Source organism: Mobula birostris, chromosome 31, assembly GCF_030028105.1.
Source record: "Mobula birostris isolate sMobBir1 chromosome 31, sMobBir1.hap1, whole genome shotgun sequence".
In the NCBI taxonomy this organism is placed as follows: Eukaryota; Metazoa; Chordata; class Chondrichthyes; order Myliobatiformes; family Myliobatidae; genus Mobula; species Mobula birostris.
In genome coordinates this window covers 13,784,205-13,808,584 of record NC_092400.1, presented here as the reverse complement: position 1 = coordinate 13,808,584, position 24,380 = coordinate 13,784,205, and the positions used below count along the sequence as shown (strand labels likewise).

The following is a 24,380-nucleotide window of genomic DNA, read 5'->3' as shown; positions in this document are numbered from 1 at the left end:
CTGGAGCTTGACTGACAATTGTTACATTTGGACCCTACAGAATGGATTACTTATATTTGAACTCATGTTTCACTGATGAAAGTTGCTAAATAATTATATCGACTTGTTATCTTGTCAGGTAACTTTATACCCAAAAGAAGTGCCGTTGTAACCTCTTCTGGTCAAGTAAAGATTTTTATGACAATTACCACTGAATTGTAATTGGACATTGGTGTGTTATGCTTCTTATACCTTCCATGTGACAGAGAAAGCGGAAGAGCATAACACTGCAAGGTGCAAACTGTTAGGGCAGCAAACATTTCAATAGCAGTGGGCTGTATTTACATTTCCACAAGGAATACTCTGTGCAGTCTGGTAAGACTGTCAATCTTCTGTGGACACCACCTGACACATTATTTCACTCTTTCAAAGTAGGTTTCAATTTGGATTAAAAATGGATAAACATTGGTTTCGTCTTCAAAGAAATGGAGGCAGTTCTCAAGTATGTAGGCAAGTCTTCCTCCCACCCCTGCCATCAACAAACCCAGATTATTAGTCATTCTCTACCACCATATGGGACGGCTAATAACTGTGGCGTTGTCCACATCTTTAAACCAAAAAAAAATCTCATTTTGTTTATTTATGCACTTGACTTTTTTTCAAAATACCTATTTCTTCTGAAATGCATTTGAATGTTTGAGACTTGTGTTATGGCGAATTATTACTGCTTGTTTGAATGTGTTAGATTGATAGTGCCATTTGTACCCAGAATAGTTAGTTATTTTGCAGTGTGGAAGAAACTGTAAAATGCATGATAAGATGTAGTATCCAATCCAATGATTTAATGCCTGTTCGCTCAACTGTCGTCTGATATTGAATTTAATTTTTGGGGTTATTTTATGTGAAGTCATGTGAACTCCCAACACATCTTCCGCCTGTTGCAGGTATTTTGGGGCCAATTTCTCATTCTGTTCCTATGCTTTTAATCTGCTTCATAAGGACAGGATGCTGGCTGCACAAATTATTTTGAATGAAAGGCATTGAAGGTAAGGAATTTATGGAATCGTAGGCAAAATCCAAGGGTGACTGCTCTTTTCCAAGACGCACAGACGCGGTGTTCTCTGCTTGAGTTCCTGCGATTCTGCATCAGGGCCGATTGTTAATCCCACTCGGGAGAATCACACAAAAACTCTGTGTACGGACAGAGACAGTTAGAATTTCAAACCCAGACCCTTTCGGCAGTCCTCACACAATAGCGAAATGGTGCCTCCGCAGGTTTACGGTATTCGTGGTAATCTCCTGCTCTCTGACCGCAGCACGGGTTACATTTCGGACGGGGATCACCGGCAAATATCCTCGCCGGTGTCCCTCCGGTTCGGTGAAGTGTTCAAGTAGTGAGTAATCTCCGGTCCAGTTAGCTGATGTGAGTTCACGATGTGTGACAGCGATGCATGAAATGAAAATCACTTGGTTGACCGCATAGTTGCTTTCAGGCGATGCCTTTGTCCACGAGAGGGCGTCTCGGAAGCGGGTCACGTTGCCCAAGTAACGAGCCGTGCCATCGCCATGGTAACCCGAGCCGGGTGAAACAGATGGATTCCCCGGTATCCGGGCCAGTGTTCTGATTGCAGCGGGGCGCACTCGTCGCAAAGTTAGTCAAAACCCGAAAAAGTGAAAAGTGATGGGGAAAAAATTGGAAGACTACTTTAAAACCTTCTTCGAAGAAAACCTCATGGTGTAAGCCAAACTGTTTTTTTGTATCCTTATGGAGTGTTTTGCAACAGTCTGCCTTTCTGTACTGATTGGGCTTTAACGAATTTCGTTTAGTTAGGGGGTTTAAAATTACAGCGTTAGACTTATGGACTTATTCTAAAGTTTAAAAGCACCCGGGATACTTCAGATGCTGAAGATTTTAAGGCAGCATCTATAGAGAGGAATATTTCGTGCCAAGTGCTGTCCCGTCCATAGATGTTGCCTGACGTATTGAATTCCTTAGGCATTTTGTGTGTGTGTGTGTGTGTGAGAGAGAGAGATATTCTAAAGTTCATATGGATAGCATCCTTCAAAATGATAGAGTGGGATTTATGACCAATGGCTATGGTCAAGGCAATTTATGGGTAAGTTTTTATGGGTCTTAACGATATGACAGCTTCAGAGCATGGGAGGCCTAAAGGCCTAGACAGATACAAAGATTAAAACCAGCTCCAAACGTGTCAGATCCAGTAAATACTATGATGAACTTGTTGGTAGGATTCGTGTACATCAACCCTTGTTCGGTCAGTTGACGGGTAAGGTAGGTGGAGGCACAAGAAATGACGGACGCTGTAATCCGGAGCCACAATCCATCAGAGGAACTCAGTTGATCGAACAGAATCAGTAGGGTGAAAGGAGTTATCAGCATTCTGGACCGAAACCCTGCATCAAGGCTCTTTGTAAGAGGTGGGAGGGGCGAGTGCGGGCCTGAGACGCTATTGGGTTGGAAGGCGTGGAGGGGAGATTTGATGTGCTGAGATCTGTGACCGTGGAGGAGATGGTGGCTTTGTGTTGCTGGATGGGCTCACGGTCTGAGTGCTGTTATCTGCATTCTGCAAGGGGGCTCTGGCTCTGCCAGATAACAGTCAGCACCACTGTTGTTGTAAGGTAGGCGTCTGCCTCGCTTGGTTATCAAATCTCCAGCTTGTCCGTGCAATACAGTACCAAAGGCACACTTTCAATATGGAAACTGAGGCAGAGTGGATGATGGATTCTCATCATCCAGTCCACCGCCATGTTCCACACCCACTGTCGAACTCTTCCCTGGATCAGAGGATTGAAACTTCCAGTAAACACAACCTTCATTGGCGGCAGATAGATTTTGGCTGAACTGTGCAATGAAAACAACATCGATCCCTCAAAGTTGCTCGCAAGTTGATTGGGTTGTTATGTGTGTGTGTTAGCCTTTATTAGTTCGAGGACACAGTTCAAGAGACACAAGGTGTTGTTGCAGCTCTATTAAACCCTGGTTAGACCACACTTGGAATATTGTGTTCAGTTCTGATGGCTTCATTATAGGAAGAATATGGAAGCTTTAGAGCGGGCGCAGAGGAGTTTTGCCAAGATAGTTGGAATCCAACTCGAAGGACAATGGGTGATGATGATCATCACCACAAGCCTGGGCGGAAGGTAAGGAGATCCTGAGATGTCCAGTCGTCAAGAACCCCCTCTAGGCCCCACCAGTGTAGTCCAAAGGAAAGCTTATGAAGCAACACGTTTGGCACCAGCTTGGCTGCAGGAGCTGCCCGAAGGATGTCCAATGACGTCCAGCTACCCTGGGGGCTCCACTCCGGATTTGCTGTCCCATCTCTCCCGAGGCGGCCCACAAGGCAGTGGGGCTACTTACCCATAGCTGGGGACCTGGTTCACAAGCACAAGGGCTTGTCCACACACCATGGGCCTGCGTGCTGCCTGTGCAGGGGCCAGACCTCCTCCCTGTCCTCTGTAGTTCAGCCTGAGTCCAAAAGGAGTTCAGTTTCCGTGTGTCACCAGTGAGGAGGCACTACATGAGGCCTGCTGTGGGAGGGGCTCTGTACTGGCAAGGAGGGAGGTACATATTCCGCTCGCCTTTTTGCAAGACTGCTAGCCAACGGTGGAAACTGAAAGAGTGATAAGCACTACCCACTACACTACCACACTGGACACGTCACAACAACCATTTTGACACCAATTTACCAAGATGCTGCCTGGATTAAAGAGCATGTGTTATGAGGTTAGGTTGAGCAAGCTCAGGCTTTTCTGTTTGGAGTCAAGTAGGAAGAGAGGAGACTTGATACAGGTGTATAAAATGATGAGAGGTAAAATAGACTGGACAGCCAGCAACTTTTTCCCAGGGCTAATACAAGAGGGAATAATTTGAAAGTGATTGGAGGAAATTATAGGGCAGATGTTAGAGGTAGGTATTTTACACAGAGAGTAGTGGATGCGTGGAATGCGCTGCCAGGGATGGAGATAGAAGCAGAGACATTCGGGAAGCTTAAGAGACAACCAACACCTGTACAAGGCTGATTTTCACAGTTTGGACATTATTCCTAAGGACCTCACGAATGTATTTCAGTAATCGTTTAAATAGTTATGCTCTGGATGCACTGTTGAGTTTTTTGGCTGCATAGTTTAACTGAATAAAGGTTTATTTAATGTTAGGGTTCTATCTCCTGGGTTCGGTGAGTGAGCACAAGAAATTGGTGATGAGCTGCTGTATCACAGTGACATGGCAATTTCAACAGACTTGCACGCAGTTCTACAACAGCAGCAATCTCAATTTGTGGGGTCGCAACTGAAGTTAATCTAAGCCTTGACCAGCAGGTTAGCAATGAGTCTCAACAACTTCGGTGTCAAACACTGAACAGAACTCATGTGAGTCAGTTGTTACATCTGTAGCCCCCCTGGCCAACCTCAGGGTCACTCAGCTGGCTGTCGTCTAGCTTACGCACTAACATAAGAGACGAAACCCTCTTACACATCCATTACCAACTTCTGGTTTGGGAGTTATGTTTGAATCGTGGCTCAGACGTTACAAGGATATCTTCTGGGCCTAGTTTGCCGGTAAAGGTGACTTGTGGAAGACACGTACTTGGCTCTGAAAATTCGGAACTGCTGAAATCATCCTGCCTAAGAACCTACATGGACTGTCGTTTGACAAAACTGTTCCAACAGCTAGCAAGCATTTTTTTGAGAGCAATCATCTTTCTTCAGTATTCACTACCACGATCTAAAACTCGTTAACCACAACACCGGTGACTTCAGCACATATGCCAGTGCTGCCATCTCGTATGTGAGAAGCTCAAGCTGGGTAACATGACGGAATATCAAACAGTTCAAATGTCTGAGTTTTATTTGTGGACTTCAGGCACTTGGCAGTGCAGATTTCTGCAAGCAGCCCCTGGGCAGACTGGAGCAAGACACTACACTGTCACTGGAGAATGCCAGCATTCGATCAACCCGAAGCACGAGTCAAGTCTGGGTCAAACAGAACCGTGTCAGTGCAGTTTCCAGTGGCCCAGACGTCACTGCTCAGCAGGTCTCCAAGCAGCCAACAAAACCTGTTGGAACTGTGGTACATGGCATTTTGCAAGAAATTGCCAATTGCAGGAACACATTTGGAGCAAATGTCAACACTGTAGTCACAAAGAAGGCTTTTCCCATCCTTCAACTGTCTTCTAGGCCAGTGAACCACAAGGGCAAGAAGTTTCAAAAGCTGTCAAAATCTACAAGGAGTTTAATGGTCACGTTCAAAGTTGACTTTGTCACCAGCAGACAGTACATCAATGTGTTTATCAATAATTAGTTGGTCAGCTACAACTCAATATGATATCAGACATCACCACTATCTCCAAACACACGTGGTGGGTACTCGGGTCTCCACCAGTCCAAACAACCCATCTCTCCACCTGCAGTGCTTCGCGTGGAACCTTGCAGCTGATTGGCGATCTGCGTAAAGCTGAACGGTATCCAAGTCAGCGGTGTGTATTACCTCATAGATCAGTCAGATCTGAATGTCCTTGGCATTGCCTGGATGGTCAAGTTTGATCTCTGGAACATCACTCTGGATGTGGTCGGTTCAAAGACATTGGCCAATCAAATCATGTCAGTTGACACCATACCACCATAGAACAGCAACTGTAACAGCGCTATGCGGTAGTGTTTCAAGGTGGCTTAGGTCACTGCACCAAACTGCAAGCAGAATTCCATCTCCATTCAGATGCATAACCAGTCTTCTGTCCCAAAAGTCCTGTACCATATACAGCCTTGCCAATTGTAGAACAAGAACTGGATCGCTTGCAACGAGCTGGTGTAACCAAACCTGTCAAATCCTCGCATTGGGCAGCTCCAGTAGTCATTATCAAGAAAGTCAATGGCACAGTGAGGTTGTGTGCTTTACAACTGGTCTCAATGCAGCTCTGGGGGCAGCAGATCTCTTTGCAAAAATGAACGGTGATCGCTACTTTGCGAAGCCTACCTCCAGGTAGAAGTGGCAGAAAATTCACAGGAGCTTCTCACCATTGCTTCACATAAGGAGTTGTCTTCCTTCCTCCATCTGCCTTTCAGGGTAAAGGTGGCCCCTCCAATTTTCAACAAGTTATGGACACCATGCTGAGTGGTGTTGATGGTGTTGCCTCTTATCTCGACAACATCACAGTGACGGGCATGGATTGGACAGAACTAGACCAATGCCTGGACTGCATTCTGAACAAACTGCAAGACTTTGGATTGCAACTTTGGTAGAATAATGCAGCCTTCTGATCTCTTCAATGAAGTATCTGGGATGTATCATAGACGAACATGGTCATCTCCCAGATCCCGAAAACATTGCTACTATCTTAAAAATGCGTCCACCATCAGATGTCAGCACCTTACAATCATTTTTGGGCATTATCAGTCATTACTCAGCATTCCTACCAGCAATGTATCTGCCGATGGAGTCATTCAATGCCCTACTCAACAAGGGTATCGCATGGAAAAGGTCCAAACAATGCTAAGAGGCTTTTGATCAGATGAAGAATGTGCTGTCATCCATATCAACCCAGAGCTGCCAATCGTCGTCACAATGGATGCGTCCAACTATGGGGTAGAGCTGTAAAATCCTATGTCTTACCTGACGGTTCCAGAAAAAGCTCATGCACGCAGCCCAGTCACTGACAGCAGCGCAAAGGACATATGGACAAATCAAGAAGGAAGACTGGGAATCATCCTTGCGGTGAAGAAATTCCACAAGATGCTTTTAGCAGAAGATTCAGTCTCCTTACTGATCACAGTGCATTGTTGGCCATCTTTGGGTCTAAGAAAGGCATTCCATTGTATACAGCTAACTGTCTTTGAAGATGGGTGACAATGTTATTAACCTAGGAATTTCAAAATATGGTGCATGCCAGCCCAGGAACTTGTTCAGGCAGATGCTCTGTTCAGACTTGTGAATCAGGTTACTGAAAACGAAGGCAAAGTCATGGCTGCGAATTCAATTGATTGCAAAGGCCACTGGGTTGTATTGGATGCTGCTGAAGGACTTCTGGTCACAGCTGACAAGGTCAGAGCAGAAGTGTCTGCAGAAGACAACTCATGTCATCAGTGATCACCACTATTGAGGCTGTACCATCTTCTCGCAACTACTTTTGTTGCAGGAGGTACAAAAGGCTGAAGTTATATTCCACCAGGTTCAAGAACAGCCATTCAGTTCTTAAACCAACCTGCATAACCCTGTTCACTACCAGAATCTAGTCATTCCTGAAAGAAAACTTCTAATACCTCCAAAATCTCTTTAGTCCTTTTTCAGAACCCTGGGGTGCAGGCCATCTGGTACAAGTGACTTATTTGCCTTCAGACCTTTCAGCTTCCTAAGCACCTTCTTGGATGTAGTGACTACATTCACTTCGGTCCCCCGACTCTCTCGAATTTCTGGCATTGAGGACTGACGTAAAATATTTATTCACTTGGATTATACAAATAGACTTGACCCCAAGATCCCTCTGCACATCAGTAGTGTTAAGGGTCTTTCCACTAACAATGTACTGTCTCTGTACATCTGATCTCCCAAAATGCAACACATCACATTTGGCCGGGTTAAACTCCATCTGCCATTTCTCTGCCCAAATCTGATCTATATCCCACTGTATTCTTTGCCAGTCATTTACACTATCCACTAATCCATCTGTTGAAATTTTCATTCCAATCATTTATATGAGGATAAAATGGACTTTTGCATCCAATAGACTTCTTTGTTCTAATTAAATTCTTGTACAAAGTGTGTATAATTTATGTTTTGTTGTGAGTGTTTCTTATCTGATGCTGTAAGTAAGTTTTTTCATTGCACCTGTGCATACATGTACTTGTGTGTATGACAATAAACTCGACTTTGTCTTTCATGATCTCTGCGGTGTGTATGACTGTGTGATGTGAAGTTGGGAATAAAGAGTAATTAGCATATTGCAGATATAAAAATAATGTGTGGATCAAATATGGCAACGAGTAAAATTAAACTTAAATAATGCTTCTGCTCACCTCTTAAAGCAAAATACCAGACCAAGCAACCATATTTGCAACAAGTGCAATGCAGTTATTGGAGAAAAGACGAGAACTGGCTGAAGTAGAAGTGGATCTTGCAAACCAAAAAGAGGTAAATAACTAAAATGACAAAGGTTCAAAGTTAAACGTATAAATATGGGTTCAGAGAATAAAAATACAGATGTGATTTGCATTATTTGCTTTAATGAATCTCCCGAAGGAAGCTTTGTTCTACCGCATGATGGAAGCAGTGCGCAAATTGGAAAGTGCTCCATGTCACATAGTCTGTCATCCAGAACATTGATTTTGATATCTATAATCAATACATCTTCATCATATTTTATTAAGCAGCACTGCCTTTTATACCTTCGAGACCTGCTGTATTCCACAGTATTCCAAACACGAGAAAATCTGCATGTGCCAGAAATCCAAACCAACACACATAAAATGCTGAAAGAACTCAGCAGGCCGAGCAGCCGAGTTTCTCCAGCACCTCGTGTGTGTTGCAGAGTATTCCAAAGTTAGCTTATAAAAAGAATTCTGAAAGTGGAACACATTCGTTATTCCACTTATAAACTAATAGTTGAAAGGTTTAGCTTACTGATTTGATTGAGAATTAGCTAGCATTTTATTATGTATCATTCAGTAAATCAGCAGTGTTTTAAAAAGGCATAATTCCCCAAGAAAGAAGAATAGCCCTTAACTCGGCAGTGGAGTTATCGGGGCACTGTCTTTTGACAGTGTTTCCGTAGCAAGCTATTCTTGTTTTTGCGAGGCCGAGTTGCTTGCTCGACGCTCAACCCGACTTTGGATTTGAACTTGGGAACCTTCGCTCCGGAGTCCAGCGCTGATATTATTGCGCCACCAAGCAGGACATAATTCCCCAATTTACAAAATCATATTCTTGTATGCTGTGATATAGTTTAATTCTGTAATACCTGTTCTCTTCATCGTTAAATCTACATCACCATTGAACACAGTATGAAGGTTAGTATTCAGAGTTTAAGCTGTGTGGTTGTGCATTAATGTATTTGAAATCGTACTGATATCTACACTAAGAACCTGTGAAGAGTGATGTGATTGAATCACAGCAACACTGAGTAGCACAAACACAATCCTGTTTTGAAATGGTGGCCTTAAAGTTATATGTGGCATCAAAGAAAGTAATGGCAGAGTAACCATGTTCTGCTGGGAGAAGATCAGATCGTATCTTCAGTTTGGAACATTGAAATGTTTTGCCCTTTCTTCCAAAATTGTCTGTACTAAGAAAAACCAATCATGCCCCTTAATTACCAATATTTATTTGTAAAAGATTAAAAGACGTGACTTAGACCATAAGACATAGGAGCAGAATTAGGCCATTTGGCCCATCAAGTCTGCTCTATTATTCCATCATGGCCGAATTATTATCCCTCTCAATCCCCATTCTCCTGCCTTCTCCCAGAGCCATCAAATGTTCCTCATATGTTAACCTTTTCATTCCTGGAATCATTCTTGTCAACCTTCTCTAGACCTCTCCAATGCCAGCACATCTTTTCTTAGATAAGGGCCCCAAAACTGCTCACAATACTCTCAAGTGTGGTCTTACTAATGCCTTATAAAGCCTCAGCATTACATCTTTGCTTTTATTATTTAGTCCTCTCGAAGTGAATGCTAACATTGAATTTGCCTTCCTTACCACCAACTTAACCTGCAGGTTAACCCTCAAGGGCAGGAGTTCCCAACCTTTTTTATGCCATGGAGCCTTACCAGTAACCAAGGAGTCAATGGACCCCTGCTCTAGGGAATCCTGCATGAGAACTCCCAAGTCCCTTTGCATTTAAATATTTTCCCCTTTTAGAAAGTAGTCTGCACCTTTATTTCATCTACCAAAGTGCATGACCATACACTTCCCTACACTATGTTCCATCTGCCACTTCTTTGCCCATTCTCCCAATCTGTCTTAAGTCCTTCTGCAGTCTCCCTGCTTCCTCAACACTACCTACCCCTCCATCTACCTTTGTATCGTCTACAAACTTGGCTACAAAGCCATCTATTCCATCATCAAAATCATTGACATTTAACATGAAAAGAAACAGTCCCAACACCAACCCCTGTGGAACACCAGTAACCCCTTGTAGCCAACCAGAAAAGGTATTCTTTATTCCCACTCTTTGCCTTCTTCCAAACAACTAATTTTCTATCCATGCTAGTATTTTTCTTGTAATACTGTGCAGTCTTATTTTGTTAAGCAGCCTCATGTGCAGCACCTTGTCAAAGGCCTTCTGAGAATTCATGTAAACAACACCCACTGACTCTCCTTTGTCTATCCTGCCCGAGTTTTTCTCTCAAAGAATTCCAACAGATTTGTCAGGTAAGATTCCCCTTAAAGAACCCGTGCTAACTTTGACCTATTTGATCATGTTCCTCCAAGTATCTTGAGAGCACATCCTTAGCAATCGACGCCAACATCTTCCCAACCACTGAAGTCAGGCTAACTATCCTATCATTTCCTTTCTTCTGCCTCCCTCCCTTCTTAAAGAGTGGTGAGATATTTGCAATTTTGCAATTTTCCGGTCTTCTGGAACCATTCCTGAATCTAGTGATTCTTAAAAGATCATTACCAATACATCCACAATCTCTTCAGCTACCTCTTTCAGAACCCTGGGGTGTAGTCCATCTGATCCAGGTTACTTATTTATGATTCAAAGATTCAAAATTCAAAGCACATTTATTATCAAAGAATGTATAAATTATATACCTTGAAATGTGTTTGCCTACAGGCAGCCACATAGCAAGAAACTTATCAATACAATTAAAAAGCAGACTAGAACCCGCTGTGCAGTGGAAGGGAGAGAGAGAAAACCATGCAAACAATAGAAGCAAGCCAGAAGCATCCTGAACCAGACTGGGTCCCAGATCTGCCCCCAGAACAGCTGAGGTAGGCCCTTCAGACCTTTCAGTTTTCCCAAGTGTCTTCTCCTTATTGATAGAATTTGAACTCACTTCTTCCCCCAGACAGTCTCGAGTTTCTGACCTATTGCAGTGTCTTCCACAGGGAAGACTGACACAAAATACTATTTTAAGTTCTTCCACAAATTTCTTTGTCCCCCATTACTACCTCTCCAGTGTTATTTTTCTGCACTCTGATATCTATTTACACCTCTCTTTTACACTTTACATATCTGAAAAACTTTTTTGTATCCTCTTTTATATTATAGGTGACGTAGCACGTCTTTTGAGAACTGTCAAAACTCTTCATGAGATGGTTTTCAGATGATTGGGTTGCCAGTATGGGACAGATCCTGGGTGGAGCTTATGGGCCAGATAACACACCTCACTGCATAACTGAAGTTTCTTGGGCCAGCACAAGTTCAGCGTAGGTAGCAAAGCTGGATTAGAGAGTCTGGGTTGTAAGGAGAGTAGGCCACACTGATCCTTTTCTTCCCGGGAGTGCAGGAGTATGAGTGCTGACCTCATAAAAGTTTATCAAATCATGAGTGGTGTGCTCGAGTTGGGTACAATTGCACCATTTAACAAGCATTTGGGTAAGTACTTTGAGGAGAGGGGCTTGGAGTATTATGGGCCGAACACATGGTTTCAATCCTGACTTCTGGTGCTTCTTGGAGTTTGCATATTCTCTCTATCCAGGCCTCTTATAATTTTACACAAGCCTGTTAAATCATACCTCTTGTTCCAAAGATCGCAACCCTGTACTGTTCAGCCCTGCTTCAATCATCCGGCCTGATAACTTGCCAATATATTTGTTCTGTACACCCTCTAATGCTTTTCCCTCTTTCCAGTTGTTCTAGTGACCAGAAACATACACAGAACTCCAGCTGTCAGTTTCATCATGACCTCCTGGCTTTCTCTTCTGTGCCTCAGCTAAAAACACAAGTACGCTCTGTGCCACCTTATTCACTTCTCCCTTGGATATTGCCATCCAAGTTTTCTCCATTCCAATACATTTCTTATCATTTAGTCTGTTGCTTTGGTTTTCCTCCTCAGATGTATCCCCTCACACTTCAAATTCAACTAGCCACTGTGCCCGTCTTTCCAATTTCCGATATCTTCCAGCTGCCTCCAACATTCATCCTTGTTGTGACTATATCGAGGTTGCCAAGAGACGCTGAAGCTGGTGATATCGGAGCCTGTCTTCACCACAACAAACACATAATCTCTTGGAGACACTTTCAGTAGAGGCTCACAATCCCATTTTATACCATTAAGATCAAATGTAACAGCAGGTGATTTAATTCAGTCTCAATAATCACGATGACATAGTTTACTTAAATATTTTGGGTTGACAATGCTTCCTTTTAATTACATATCTACAGTGGGTGATACCATTGAATGTTCAAATATCCCTGTTGACATAGATGTTCTGAAAACTTCTGAAGACAGAGAGCCAGACATCAAAATACACAATAGATTAGTTGTTGATTGCCTAAACCTGTGGCCATGTTTGATGTGTTAAGTGACGACATCAGCTATATTGCCTGGTTTGATGCAAGCCAATTAACACAACCCCATTGTCTTAATGTTTGACTGGTTACATAGGTGAATGTTTCATGGTCACCATTTTGCAAACTGAAGACCAATCACCAACTGTTGTACTGTTTATTCCATCGGTTCTTTTAATGCATTTTATATAGGCTTGGTGATTCATCCATTTATTGCATGTGTGTGTGTGTGAGAGAGAGAGAGAGAGAGAGACAGACAGACAGAGAGATCTAGCGTCTTTTTTTTGGTGTGTGCCTGCATGTGTGCGAGTTTGTGCGTGTGCGTCTGTGTGTGCATGCGCGTCTGCATCTGCATGTGTGTGTGTGTGCACGCGTCAGTGATGATGTCTTTTTCATGACTTTTACAAGGCGCAGAGCGAGAGAGAGACTGTGTGGCGCGCCACTCCTCACACAGACATTTTTGCAGTATTTTTCCCTTTTATTTTACAAGGTCGAGTTGCAATCTCGACACTCAGCCCAGCACGGATGGAAAGCGTACTCAGGAGCAGACCCGACTGGTTTCGAACCTGGGAACCTCCACTCCCGGGTCTGGCGCCGATGTCATTGCGCCACCAGCTGGCCCAGATCCAGCATCTTAATAAATGAATGAATCTCTCTCTCCCTCCCCACTTCCTTCCCTCCCCTCCCCCATCTCTTCTCTCCCCCTCTCCCCCTCCCCCCCTCTCCCCTCTCCCTCTCCCCATTCTCCCTCCCCTCTCCCCCTCTCCTCCCCTCTCTCCCCTTCCCCTTCTCTCTTCTCCCCTTCCCCTTTCTCCCCTCTCCCACTCTCCCTCCTCCCCTCTCTCCCTCCTCCCCCTCTCTCCGTCCCCCTCCCCTCGTGCTCTGCCCCCCTCTCGATCCACACCCCCCCACACTGACATTAATGTCAATCTTTGAAAGACATATACAAGATGTAAATCTCAAACGATACATTCCTTCTACCTCTACACGCAGACTATTATTTAAGTCTCTTAATGGGACATATTCTTCTCTTTCCTTGACAACTATTTTTAAACTCTGCATTCTTAGTTTCTTTCTTTTACTGGATTTCTGTAGCTCCACACTCTTTCACCTTAATAGCAATATTAAATTCTAAGTGCATAATGTAAAGTTCCTTTTTTTTTGTCTTTAATTTCCTTGACATTCTCGGTGGCCCAGAAATGGAGATTTCTGGCCTGAATCTGCTAAATCAAGTACAGCCTTTCTTGTACTGATTAAAAAAGATTGCTTTGAATCTATCTTAAGAATTCCGAACACCTGGGTTCACACACTCGAGTTTACAGTGCACTGGAATTCCAGTTTTAGTATAATATAGCTCCTTGGCTTGATACAGAGTGCCTTTCTCAAATTCGCCGTGTCAGTGCATTGCCATGTGATTTTGTGTAAGCCCAGTTCTTTTCCCATGGGTCTGAGACAGAACTGAAAATTGCAACTTTATAATCTGTCTGGTACTGCCACTGGAAATACTTTTCTTTAATACACATGTTAATTTTCAGGGATAACCATTAAAAAAGGAATTTGTAACTGAGAGTGAATAAAATATTCTCCCAGAATTTGACCAGTCAGGTGAGATCTAGTATTCTGAGAATTTATTGCATATGGTTTAGTTTTATTAAACCCTGCTTCCTTTGCAGGAGTTCCAAGTGAAACGCAAAATCTTGAAGCAGAGAAGAGAGGAACTAATGAAGAAAGAAGAGGAGCTGAAACAGTCCATACAGAAATTTGACAGGTTCTTGAAGGTAAATGGTGCTTGGAATGGCGAAACCATTGAGATCATTTTAGCTGGCTTTGTGTGTCAAGTAAAAATATTTGTGGATAACAATAATTGATTTGAAACCTTAATTGGTCAAGCTTTGTGCTATGTTGTTCATGGCCAAGGTTTAAAATGTAAATAAGTACATAATGAATATAGGTAAGTAAATAAGTGATGTTGAAGGTAAACTTACACAGTGCATTATTTACATTTTGAGAAGTTGTTAGGCATTGTTCTCATCCAGGGGATTGTGAGGATTAGGACGAATTGAGGTAGGGAGATTGCCAGAATGATAACCACTGCAAAGTAGAGCAGGAGATGATCGAAGGTCGGAGGGGAAATAGATTACTGTCCTGCAAAGTACTCCTCAAAGAGCTTGTTGAAAGAAGGATCAGAAAGGAATAACTTCATGAGAGACAGTACCAATACGGGGACAGAAAAGAGCGATACCTCTGAACAGTAGTGGGCCAAGAGTTCCGAGAAAGTGTTACAGCTGTTGTAAAGTAGGAAGACGGAGGCAGGAATCCAATGAAAATAACATAGTCCAGCAAGTTAGAGAAACAATTGATCTGAATAAAGATAGTTTCCAAGGGAAGGAATAGGGTTCACTGTTAGGGATCGGATGGGCCTACAGAATTGGATCTTGAAATGACTGTTCTAAAAAATGTGAAATTAAGAATTAATAAATATAATTTCTCTGTCCAGCAATGTGCACAGCCTCAAAAGCATATTGGGGAAATTGAAGATATTAATCTGATATACTGGGTGAGCTGAAATTTACAGTTAACATATAAAGGACAGGGCAAGTGGTGAAATACTATGGGATCTAACACAGAAGTAGAAGTGTAATAGTGTTAAATAAAGATTGCGTTGTAGTGAAAGTAATTGATATTCAGAATCAGAACCAAGTTTATTATCACCGGCATGTAACGTAAAATTTGTTAACTTAGCAGCAGCAGTTTAATGCAATATATAATCTAGCAGACAGAAATAATAATAATAAATAAAATAAAACATAATAATAAATAAACAAATGAATTAAGTATATTGAATAGATTTTAAAAAGTGCAAAAACAGAAATACTGTATATTTTAAAAAAAAAGTGAGGTAGTGTCCAAGGGTTCAATGTCAATTTAGGAATCGGATGGCAGAGGGGAAGAAGCTGTTCCTGAATCGCTGAGTGTGTGCCTTCAGGCTTCTGCATCTCCTTCCTGATGGTAACAGTGAGAAAAGGGCATGCCCTGGGTGCTGGAGGTCCTTAATAATGGATGCTGCCTTTCTGAGACACCGCTCCCTAAAGATGTCCTGGGTACTTTGTAGGCTAGTGCCCAGGATGGAGCTGACCAGACTTACAACATTCTGCAGCTTCTTTCGGTCCTAAAATAAACCATAAGGATTGAGTTAACTATAGGAAAGGATCGATCAGTGGTGCTAGAGTGAGGAGCGACCTGTTGTTCAGATGATTTAAATGCTAGGCCTGATTGAAAAGGCAGGGTGTCAGGGCCAGAGGCGAGGGTCAGACCCGTTCTGCTTGCTGCTCTGTGACGTTTGCTTGGCTTGGCACTGAACTGAAGCTGTGGCCTGCTCTGTCTGCAGTGATGCCCGGCTTCATGCCTGTGGTCTCGCTTTCGTTCTGAATGCTATTTGCTTACTTTTATTGTTTGATGCTTTGCTTTTATTCCCCCTCTATACATTGGGTGTTTGACAGTCTTTTTTTTAATGGGTTCTTTTGGGTTTCTTTGTTTTGTGGCTGCCTGTAAGGAGACGAATCTCAAGTATAATGCATACATACTTTGATGATAAATGAACTTTGTACTTTGAACTTCGGGGATATTCCATCGAATATTAATGTAATTATTGAGAAAGTTAGAACAGCAATGGGAAATATTTGAAATGATTATCAAAATGGTTTAGGGAAAGTATATTGCATTTTAAAGATTAGCAAACTAATAATGAAAACTAGATAAATTAATGCCAGGGTAAAATTAAACAAAAAGGAATCACATGGAAATTTGAACTTCAGAATCAGGTTTATTATCACTGGCATGTGTCGTGAAATTTGTTAACTTTGGACTTGAAAGAAAGGCTGACAATAAGATTTAGGAAAGAAGATGACAAAGGAAAGGGAAAAGGTTTCAAAATAATGTATCAATCATGGAACATATTCTAGCGAGCAGAAACAGCAAAAGGAAAATAGGGACCATTAGGTGATGAACAAGTTGATGGTGACAGTGAAACTTCAGAAGTATTAAATAATTACTCTGCCTCATTATTTACCAGGGAGACTAACAATATATGGGGGGGGGGAGCATTAAGGACAGGGTTAAAAAGAGCTGTCAAGATATTTGCAAAGGCAAGATGCAAAAGAATAAAATTCTTGGTTCAGCTTGATTGTACAGTGAAGGAACTTGGGGAAATAATAACAGAGACATTGTCAGGTAAATATAAAACTTACTTAGGAAAGGAACTAATACCATAGGACCAGGTATTCTTCCTATTTTTAGGAAGGAAGATGTAGGAGAATTTTAGACAGAATAGCTTACTATTTGTGGTGGGAACAATAAGGAAATATTTGCTCGAGTGCAACAGAACATGGGTGCAGTACATTGGCACAGCTAGTACAGCTGCTGCCTTGCACTTCTGGTGGCCGGGATTCAATTCTGGCCTTGGTAACGTTCTCTGTATTCCACCAGTGTTTCCTTTGGGGGCTCAGTTTCCTTCCACGTTATTTCCCAAAGACATATCTTGCTTTCAGCATAATTTCCGATTTGAATATTTGTGTGGAGTTTCCCAATATTTATCTCTGCATTTTAGTAATTCATTGAGGTTAGGCTGCCAAACAAGACATTCCAGAGAGAGCTGTGAGCTGATTTCAAAGGCTTGTTTTTGGCCTGATGCATGTGAGACGTTTCTGTCCACTCTTACGGACCTGATGGTGCCAAGCTGCATGTGGCACCTTGCACTTTGGTAGCATTGTGTGCAAATAGTTGCTAGAAATATGCCACTAGACCATCACTGGAGAAGGGAACTGATTTGAGTATGCTCAGCTGAAAAGAATAAGCTGAGCATAATGCTTGAGAAAGGACACAATTATGAGTGGTATAGATAGGAAAAATGCAAGCAGGCCTTTTCCACTGAGGCTGTGTGGGACTACAACCAGAGGTCATGGGTTAAGAGTGAAAGGTGAAAAGCTTGAGGGGATCATGAGGGGAGACTTCTTCACTTAGAAGGTCGCGAGAGTGTGGGACGGGCTGCCAGTGCAAGTGGTGCATGAGAGCTCGATTTCAATGATTGAGAGAAGTTTGGGTAGATACTGGGATGCTTGGGGTATGGAGGCCTTTGGTCCTGGTGCAGGGCGATTGGATTAGTCAGTTTCAAAGATTCAATATGGGCCAAAGGGCCTGTTTCTGTGTGGTGCTTTTCTATGACTCTTTGACTTTATGACTATCAATGGCCTGAGTCATAAATATGAATTATTTGTCTTGCGAGAGAATGCAATCTACTCAAAATATATACTTGTAGACAAAATAATCAGCATATTAATGTATGTGATTTTATTCCTATTCCCTCCCAAGGAAAATGATGCCAAAAGAATTCGAGCTAGGAATAAACGAGTTACTGAAACCGAACTAATAAAACAAAAAGAAAAAGATATTCTGAAACTACAATACGAACTGGATTCTCTGACCAAGAGGAGAGAAGACCTAAAGAGCAAAGTGGAGGCTTACACCATTTATCCAAAATATTTGGAGAAAGTAATAAAAGTATCAAGTGAGGTAACTGGAAAGAGTAATGCTTTACACTTATGTAAGTACATAATGTAATTCAAGTAGACTATTTTTGGAATAGAATCTTGCATTTCATTAGCGCACCCAATGTATTTAAATTCTCAAAGTATTCACCGAGGCGAAAAAGGTGGTACTAGAGGTCCAGGCGATGACTGAAGGCTGTGTGAAAGGGGCGGATTCTATTCATAAAAACAGGAAAAAAAACTCAGCGCGTCAGGCAGGCAGCACCTTAAGTCAGGACTGAGAAGGGGAGAAAAACAAGTTAGTTTTCTTCAAGAATAGAGTCTCAGTTGTCTGAGTGCAATTAAACTTGGAGGGGGGAGGGGAGGGGTTGCAAAGGAGCTCACGTTGCTGAAGGCTCTGTTGATAATAGAAAGCATTTTGAAATCAATATAAAGGTGGATGGGGATCTTCTTGAACATTACCAGGGAAGGTGAAAGCTGTCAGAATTAATACAGTAGAGGAAAACAGCAGTGTTCAATTATTTTAAAAATGAGAGTTTCTTTTTTTTCTCAAACTGTGGCTGACTGAAAAAAAAACTGTTCCCAATTCTCTTTGTACCTCTTCCAAGTTTCGGAATGCTCAGATGGTGAATCATCGTTTTGAGGCTTTGTTTCACACATACGATACGTTATTCCGAAGATACCAGCAAAACCAAGAAATCGTGAAGACAGTTAAGACGGAACTTAATAACTTCATAACAGAGAAAAGCAATGAAAATATGGAATACCAGAATAAGCTGACATCGCTGAAAAGTTCCCTGGAAGCCACCAAGTCTAAAACCTTAAAATGGGTAGGTGGCACCTGGGCACCAAGACTTCATATCCTAGATTTTGGCTAACTGAACTGCTAGTGGTGAATACGTGCTAATTAGACTCAGGGGGATGTGCAAGTCAAAGTTCAAAGAACATTTTATTATCACCACATACAACCCTGAGATTCTTTTTTCCTGCAAGCATACTCAGCAAATCTATAGAATGGTAACTGTAAAGAGGATCAGTGAAACATTATTTAGAGCATAGAAGACAACAAGCTGTGCAAATGCAAATATAAGTAAGTAGCAATAAAAATAACGAGAACATGAAATAACAAGACAAAGAGTTCTCAGAGTGAGATCATTGGCTGTGGGAACATCTTGATTGGTGAGTGTAGCTGTCCCCTTTTATTCAAGAGCCTGATGGTTGAGGGGTAGTAACTGTTCTCGAACCTGGTGATGTGAGTTCTGAGGTTCTTGTACCTTCTACCTGATGGTTGCAGGGTGGTGAGGATCTTTGACGATGGATGCTGCTTTCCTACGACAGCATTTCATGTAGATGTGCTCAGTGGTTGGGAGGGCTTTACCCATGATGCACTACCTTTTGTAGGATTTTCCATTTAAAGGCATTGATGTTCCCATACCAGGCCGTGATGCAGCTTTGCTAAACGTACACAGTTCCCCACCTCCCACAATAATTACATGTCTAATATGATTATGGATGCATATGCACCCTTGCACATAACAATATGGTATTAAATTCCCTGCATTTACTCCTATGTAAATTTGATATCTACTATTTTACTGATCAGTTAATTTTATAAAATTCATATGCTTAATTTTACCCTGGTACACTGTGTATAAATTATATTTATTACTAGGAAAACAGACTAGTGTGCTTTAGTGTTGGTAAAATTAAAGATACTGTCTTAGTTTCACTTAGATGTATTGGTAATGGTCAGGAAAATAAATCTTAATAATTAATACAAAAATCTGAGCTGGTAACTTGGTCAAGGCACCAAAAGCTTATTTATAAAAAGTTATACCTCACTTTAAAGTCTGGTTATATGGGTATAGAGCAAGCACTAATAAAAATTATTTTCAGGAACAGTTTAATCTAAAAGGACACAGTGAATGAGGGCAATATTATGTGGGAGCTTCCAAATAATTGATACATGATGGTGTGTTACAAGAGGACTTGCGGCACACCAGCCTAGCCATAAAGCAACCAAATATCCTATGCCCATGATTTTGTGGTACATTGCTCTCTTCACTGAGGTGTGCTCAATGAAGATGAGATGAACCACATATACCAGGGTTCCAGAAAAAGCTGGAACGAAGTTCCATCCATCCACATGCCCTACATTTTGCTGTGCCGCAGTCTGCCTGCTCCACATGGAGGTGCTCAGGTCACACGAAACAAATATGTAAAATAGTAACGTATAAGTCTAGAAGTCATTGCTCCCTGCCAATATACAGTAACTTGTGTGGTCCCCCTTAACAGCAGGGTGAGAGTAGCAAACAAGGTGGGAGAGCAGAAAGCTGATTGGATGAGGACTTACCAATCGGGGGGGGGGGGGGCAGACTACAGGGTATGAATACCACCGGACTAGACATGCCCAGACATCATTCCTGATGAAGGTGGCAGAGTTTGTCTTTGAAACGGTTACAATCAATCCCTGTACCTGGCTGGAAGCCCTAGAAGAGTTTATTTGTTATGTTCACTAGTTTGGCCTTTCGGTATCTTTTAATAAAGATTCTTCACTTTGGTAGAGTAATAGTATGCTGAACTTTTCAGGCAGGAATCCCTGATCGCATGTTACTGCAGGTGACCTTGCCAAATCCTGAGGACAGTCTGTGAGCAAATCTTTGAGCTTCACTTGTTTAGCATTGACCACAAAACATGGGCCAATATTAACAAGAAGATATTTTAGGAGATTAACGCACCAGAGACAAAAATATGTTTCTTTTGAATTGTATAGTTGTGTGGTGAATTGAAAATCAATGAAGGGTACTGTTTTCTAATTATACAGGAATCCGCATGGGTACATATCCAAAATACGGCAGCAAAAGGAACGCTTGACTTGGGCATGATAAAAATGGCCATTTTTAACCTTTATACACATGTAAAGAACACAGACTTGGATTTTGACACTGTTACAGAAGACACAGATGCACAGCTTACCGCAGTAAGTTGTCTATTACGTTAAAGTCGTGTTTATTTCTATTCTGAATGCAAACCTTGAAATGTGCTGTATATAGGTAAAAGCTTTGGAATGAAAATTGGCGCAAAGTTACTAATTTTTTGGATTTTTTTTCAGGTACAAGAATACATTCTGCAATTAAGGGAGATTATGCAGGATTTCAAGAGAATGGAAAACAGTTAGCTCACCTTCAGTTGCAGTAAATTACAAATTACTTTATACTGTTATTGGTTAGGAAATACTACAGAATGAAAAATCAAGTTTTACAGATGTCTATAATTGAAAATAAATTGAAGTTTTTGTATTTAAAGGACATATAGGTAAAACTCAAACTATCACTGAATGTATTTCTCTAATGTTCACATCTTTGCAAGATCTACAACTTGTGTCAGCTGTGCTGCAAAATAGGGCCACGGCCTTAATCTTACAAAAGCCTTTATATTCAGGTGGTGCCTGCAGAGTAGAAAATTCTGTTTGATTTATCCTCATTCACAAGAGGGCAAGCTTCAACCAGTACTATCTACCAGTCAGTTTAACCTTAGTGATGGAAAAAGTCAGGGAGGGAATTCACAATCAAGTGTGACTTCATTAGAGAAAGTCAACATGGATCTGTTATGTGTAACTATAAGTTTATGGTGCAGGAACAGAGAGTCAATGAAATATGGTTGTTGAGATATGAATGGACATTTGACAGTAGTAGGCTTTGATTGAAGGTTGTGGAATAAAAGGAGCTGTAGCAGCACAGATAGAAAACCAGCTTAGTATCAGGAACAGAGAAGAGCGGAAAAGCTCTTCTCCCAGACAGGAAGAAATTGTCAGAGGAGCTCTTCAAGGGTCAGACACTAAGATCAATGCACTTCAGAATATAAATGATTTGGAATTTTATTTGTACGACACAATTCCAAATTTGCAAATAACATGAAACTTAAACAGTGAGGAAGAAAATAATACACCAAGCCAGAGCGAGCATGTATATCCAGATGAAATTTAATGCAGAAAATTCTGAAATCTTGTGCTTTGGTAGGAAAATGAGAAGCAAACTAGATTGAAAGGCATCATATGAAGGAGGTACGACAGAAATCAAATAATGGGCATAGTTCATTGGAAGTGCCAAGGCAAGGGAAGTGATTTTGAACATAGTAAAAATCCATATTTTTATATAGAATTATATAAATTTTAAAGAAGTATGAATTACTAAAAGTTAAAAAAAAGTCTATCTATAGTCTTCACCAAGACCCCAGCAGCACATTCCAGGCACCCTCCGCTCTTTGTATAAAATATCTGGCCTGCACATCTCCTTTGAACTTCTTTCATCTTAAGTACATACCCACCAGAGCTACTGTCAGTCCTTCCCCTCAGCTTCCACTGCTCCAGACAAAACAACCCAAGCCTGTCCAACCTCTCCTTATAGCACTTACCCTCTAATCCAGGCTCATCCTGGTAAACCTGTTCTGTGCATAAAGAGCAAGGAAATTCTTCACGATCAATACTGGTTTAGCCACAGCTGAAGAATTATGTCCAGTTCTAACGCATTTTAGAATAGAATGTGGAAGATTTGAAGGCACTGCAGACAATTCCAGTGATGGGGGACTTTGATTATGTGGACAGTGGGAAGAAGTTAAAGCCACTCCCTTGGAATAACAGGAATCTGTGAGGTGGTATATAAAATTATAAAAGGTATAGTCTGAGTAGATAGAGAGAAACAGTTTATTTTGCTAGAGAGCCTAAGAGCTAAGGGACTAAGGGTGATTGACAACTAAAAGTGATAAAACAATTTTTTTTATTTCACACACCACAAGTGGTTAGGGTTTTGAATGAATTGTCAGAGTGCAGTGGAGGCAAGTTAATTGTTGCAATCAGAATGGAGCTGGATAGATATCTGAGAAAGGTAAATGTTTTGGAAATAGCAAATGTTTAATATTAAAAAGTAAATTTATCTGAAATGGTTTTTGATTGTCATGTATAATTATCACAGCAAAATAATTCAAATTGATGGCAAAGTTTTGGTCTTATTATCTTAGAGTGGGCACATTCCACATGAAGATCATTAGTGAAAAGCCTATAATGACAATGAGCACAATAGATTTAGCAAACTTAACTTGGTATGCACTCTGCATGGAGTTCACTTTAGTTGTATGAAGTGACACAAGTTTCTTTTTGCTTGTTGAAATAATTCCTGATTGTATGATGTAGGGCTTTTATTCCCCCTCACCAAGGCTACCAGACTAAGAGGCAACTATATTGATTGCAGAAATGACATATTGTGCCACTAACCTAGCAATTTAACTGCCTGGATTGCACCATCTGTTCCACCCCACTCCCATGGTACTCCATCCCCACCATCCTTTGCACCCACCAGCCTGACAAACTTTCTCTCTCTCCGCTTCACATTGACAAATACAGAACTGTGCAAAAGTAATAACTATCAAATAAATCAGAGAAAAAAAAGCAAAAGCATTCTTGAAACTTTCCATAGCTCTCCTCAGTGACTTCTGAGAACTTGGGATAATCATACAACAGCTTTTACATACTCCAGGAACTTTACATTGTAGCTAAAAGTGGATTCCTTCACCACCATCACCAGGTATACCCTTTGCAATGTAATATTTCAGAGGTTATGTAACTGGCGTGTTGTTGTTTGATGAAAAGGCTGGGTGATTCAAGACATTGGACTAAACAAAATTGTTATGATTAAAATAAATAAATTAATCTGAGTGTTGAAATCAACGTGGTAAACTGGCAGCAATCTCTCAGTTGTGGATTTAAGTACTAAAGCTGACATCAATGGAATGTTTCTTTACTGCAGATGAAAGCCATTTGATGAAACAGTCAATAAATATGTCTTTCTATCTTGGTAGATGCAAAACAACTTCAGCATATGTCATTAGTCAACCAACATTACCTCTTCAGTTACCATCAGATGAGTTATTCTCAATTACCAGTGGTAATAAGCTGTAGTTTTCTTGTACAGTACTGATAACTCTTCGTGCACAATTACAGTTTGAAGATGTCTGCACCATGTTTTAACCACAATAAACAGGTTTTGTTGAAATTGCCGAATTACTTTCAGCATTATTTTCATTCTTTATTTTACTATTAAGGTCAGTTAAAAATGCATGATTTTACAATTCAGATCTCTCAGCGTAAAGGAAGAACAGAAACCCTTCTGTAATATTTAAAACTTTTACTCAAAAATATGCAAGTGACCAGGATGAATACCATCAGACTATTTAGATGATCACTATTACACTCATTCTGCATCAACCACATAGATTTTACAAGTAATTGCATGACTGAATCAGTATATCCTGGACTGAATCCCCTATCCACTGTTGTATTGTTCTATAAGTATAGCTCAAAAGATAAATCCTGCTCACACAAGCTCATTAC

At 41.2% G+C, this 24,380-nt stretch overlaps 1 protein-coding gene across 1 annotated transcript; it reads left to right on the top strand.

The window, feature by feature from the left end:
* Positions 1–1,568: 1,568 nt before the first annotated feature.
* Positions 1,569–24,026, top strand: cfap73 (cilia and flagella associated protein 73). Its single transcript, XM_072247906.1, has 7 exons — positions 1,569–1,716; positions 8,017–8,122; positions 14,126–14,230; positions 17,820–18,020; positions 18,604–18,825; positions 20,820–20,975; positions 21,108–24,026. The coding sequence occupies exons 1-7, from the start codon at positions 1,661–1,663 to the stop codon at positions 21,171–21,173; spliced, it is 912 nt and encodes a 303-aa protein (XP_072104007.1). The 5' UTR covers positions 1,569–1,660; the 3' UTR covers positions 21,174–24,026.
* Positions 24,027–24,380: the final 354 nt, after the last annotated feature.

Coding starts and splice junctions, on each gene's coding strand:
- cfap73 (XM_072247906.1), top strand. CDS start 1,661: ATGGGGAAAAAATTGGAAGACTACTTTAAAACCTTCTTCGAAGAAAAC. Junction 14,231..17,819: donor AATTTGACAGGTTCTTGAAG/GTAAATGGTGCT, acceptor TTCCCTCCCAAG/GAAAATGATGCCAAAAGAAT. Junction 20,976..21,107: donor CAGATGCACAGCTTACCGCA/GTAAGTTGTCTA, acceptor ATTTTTTTTCAG/GTACAAGAATACATTCTGCA.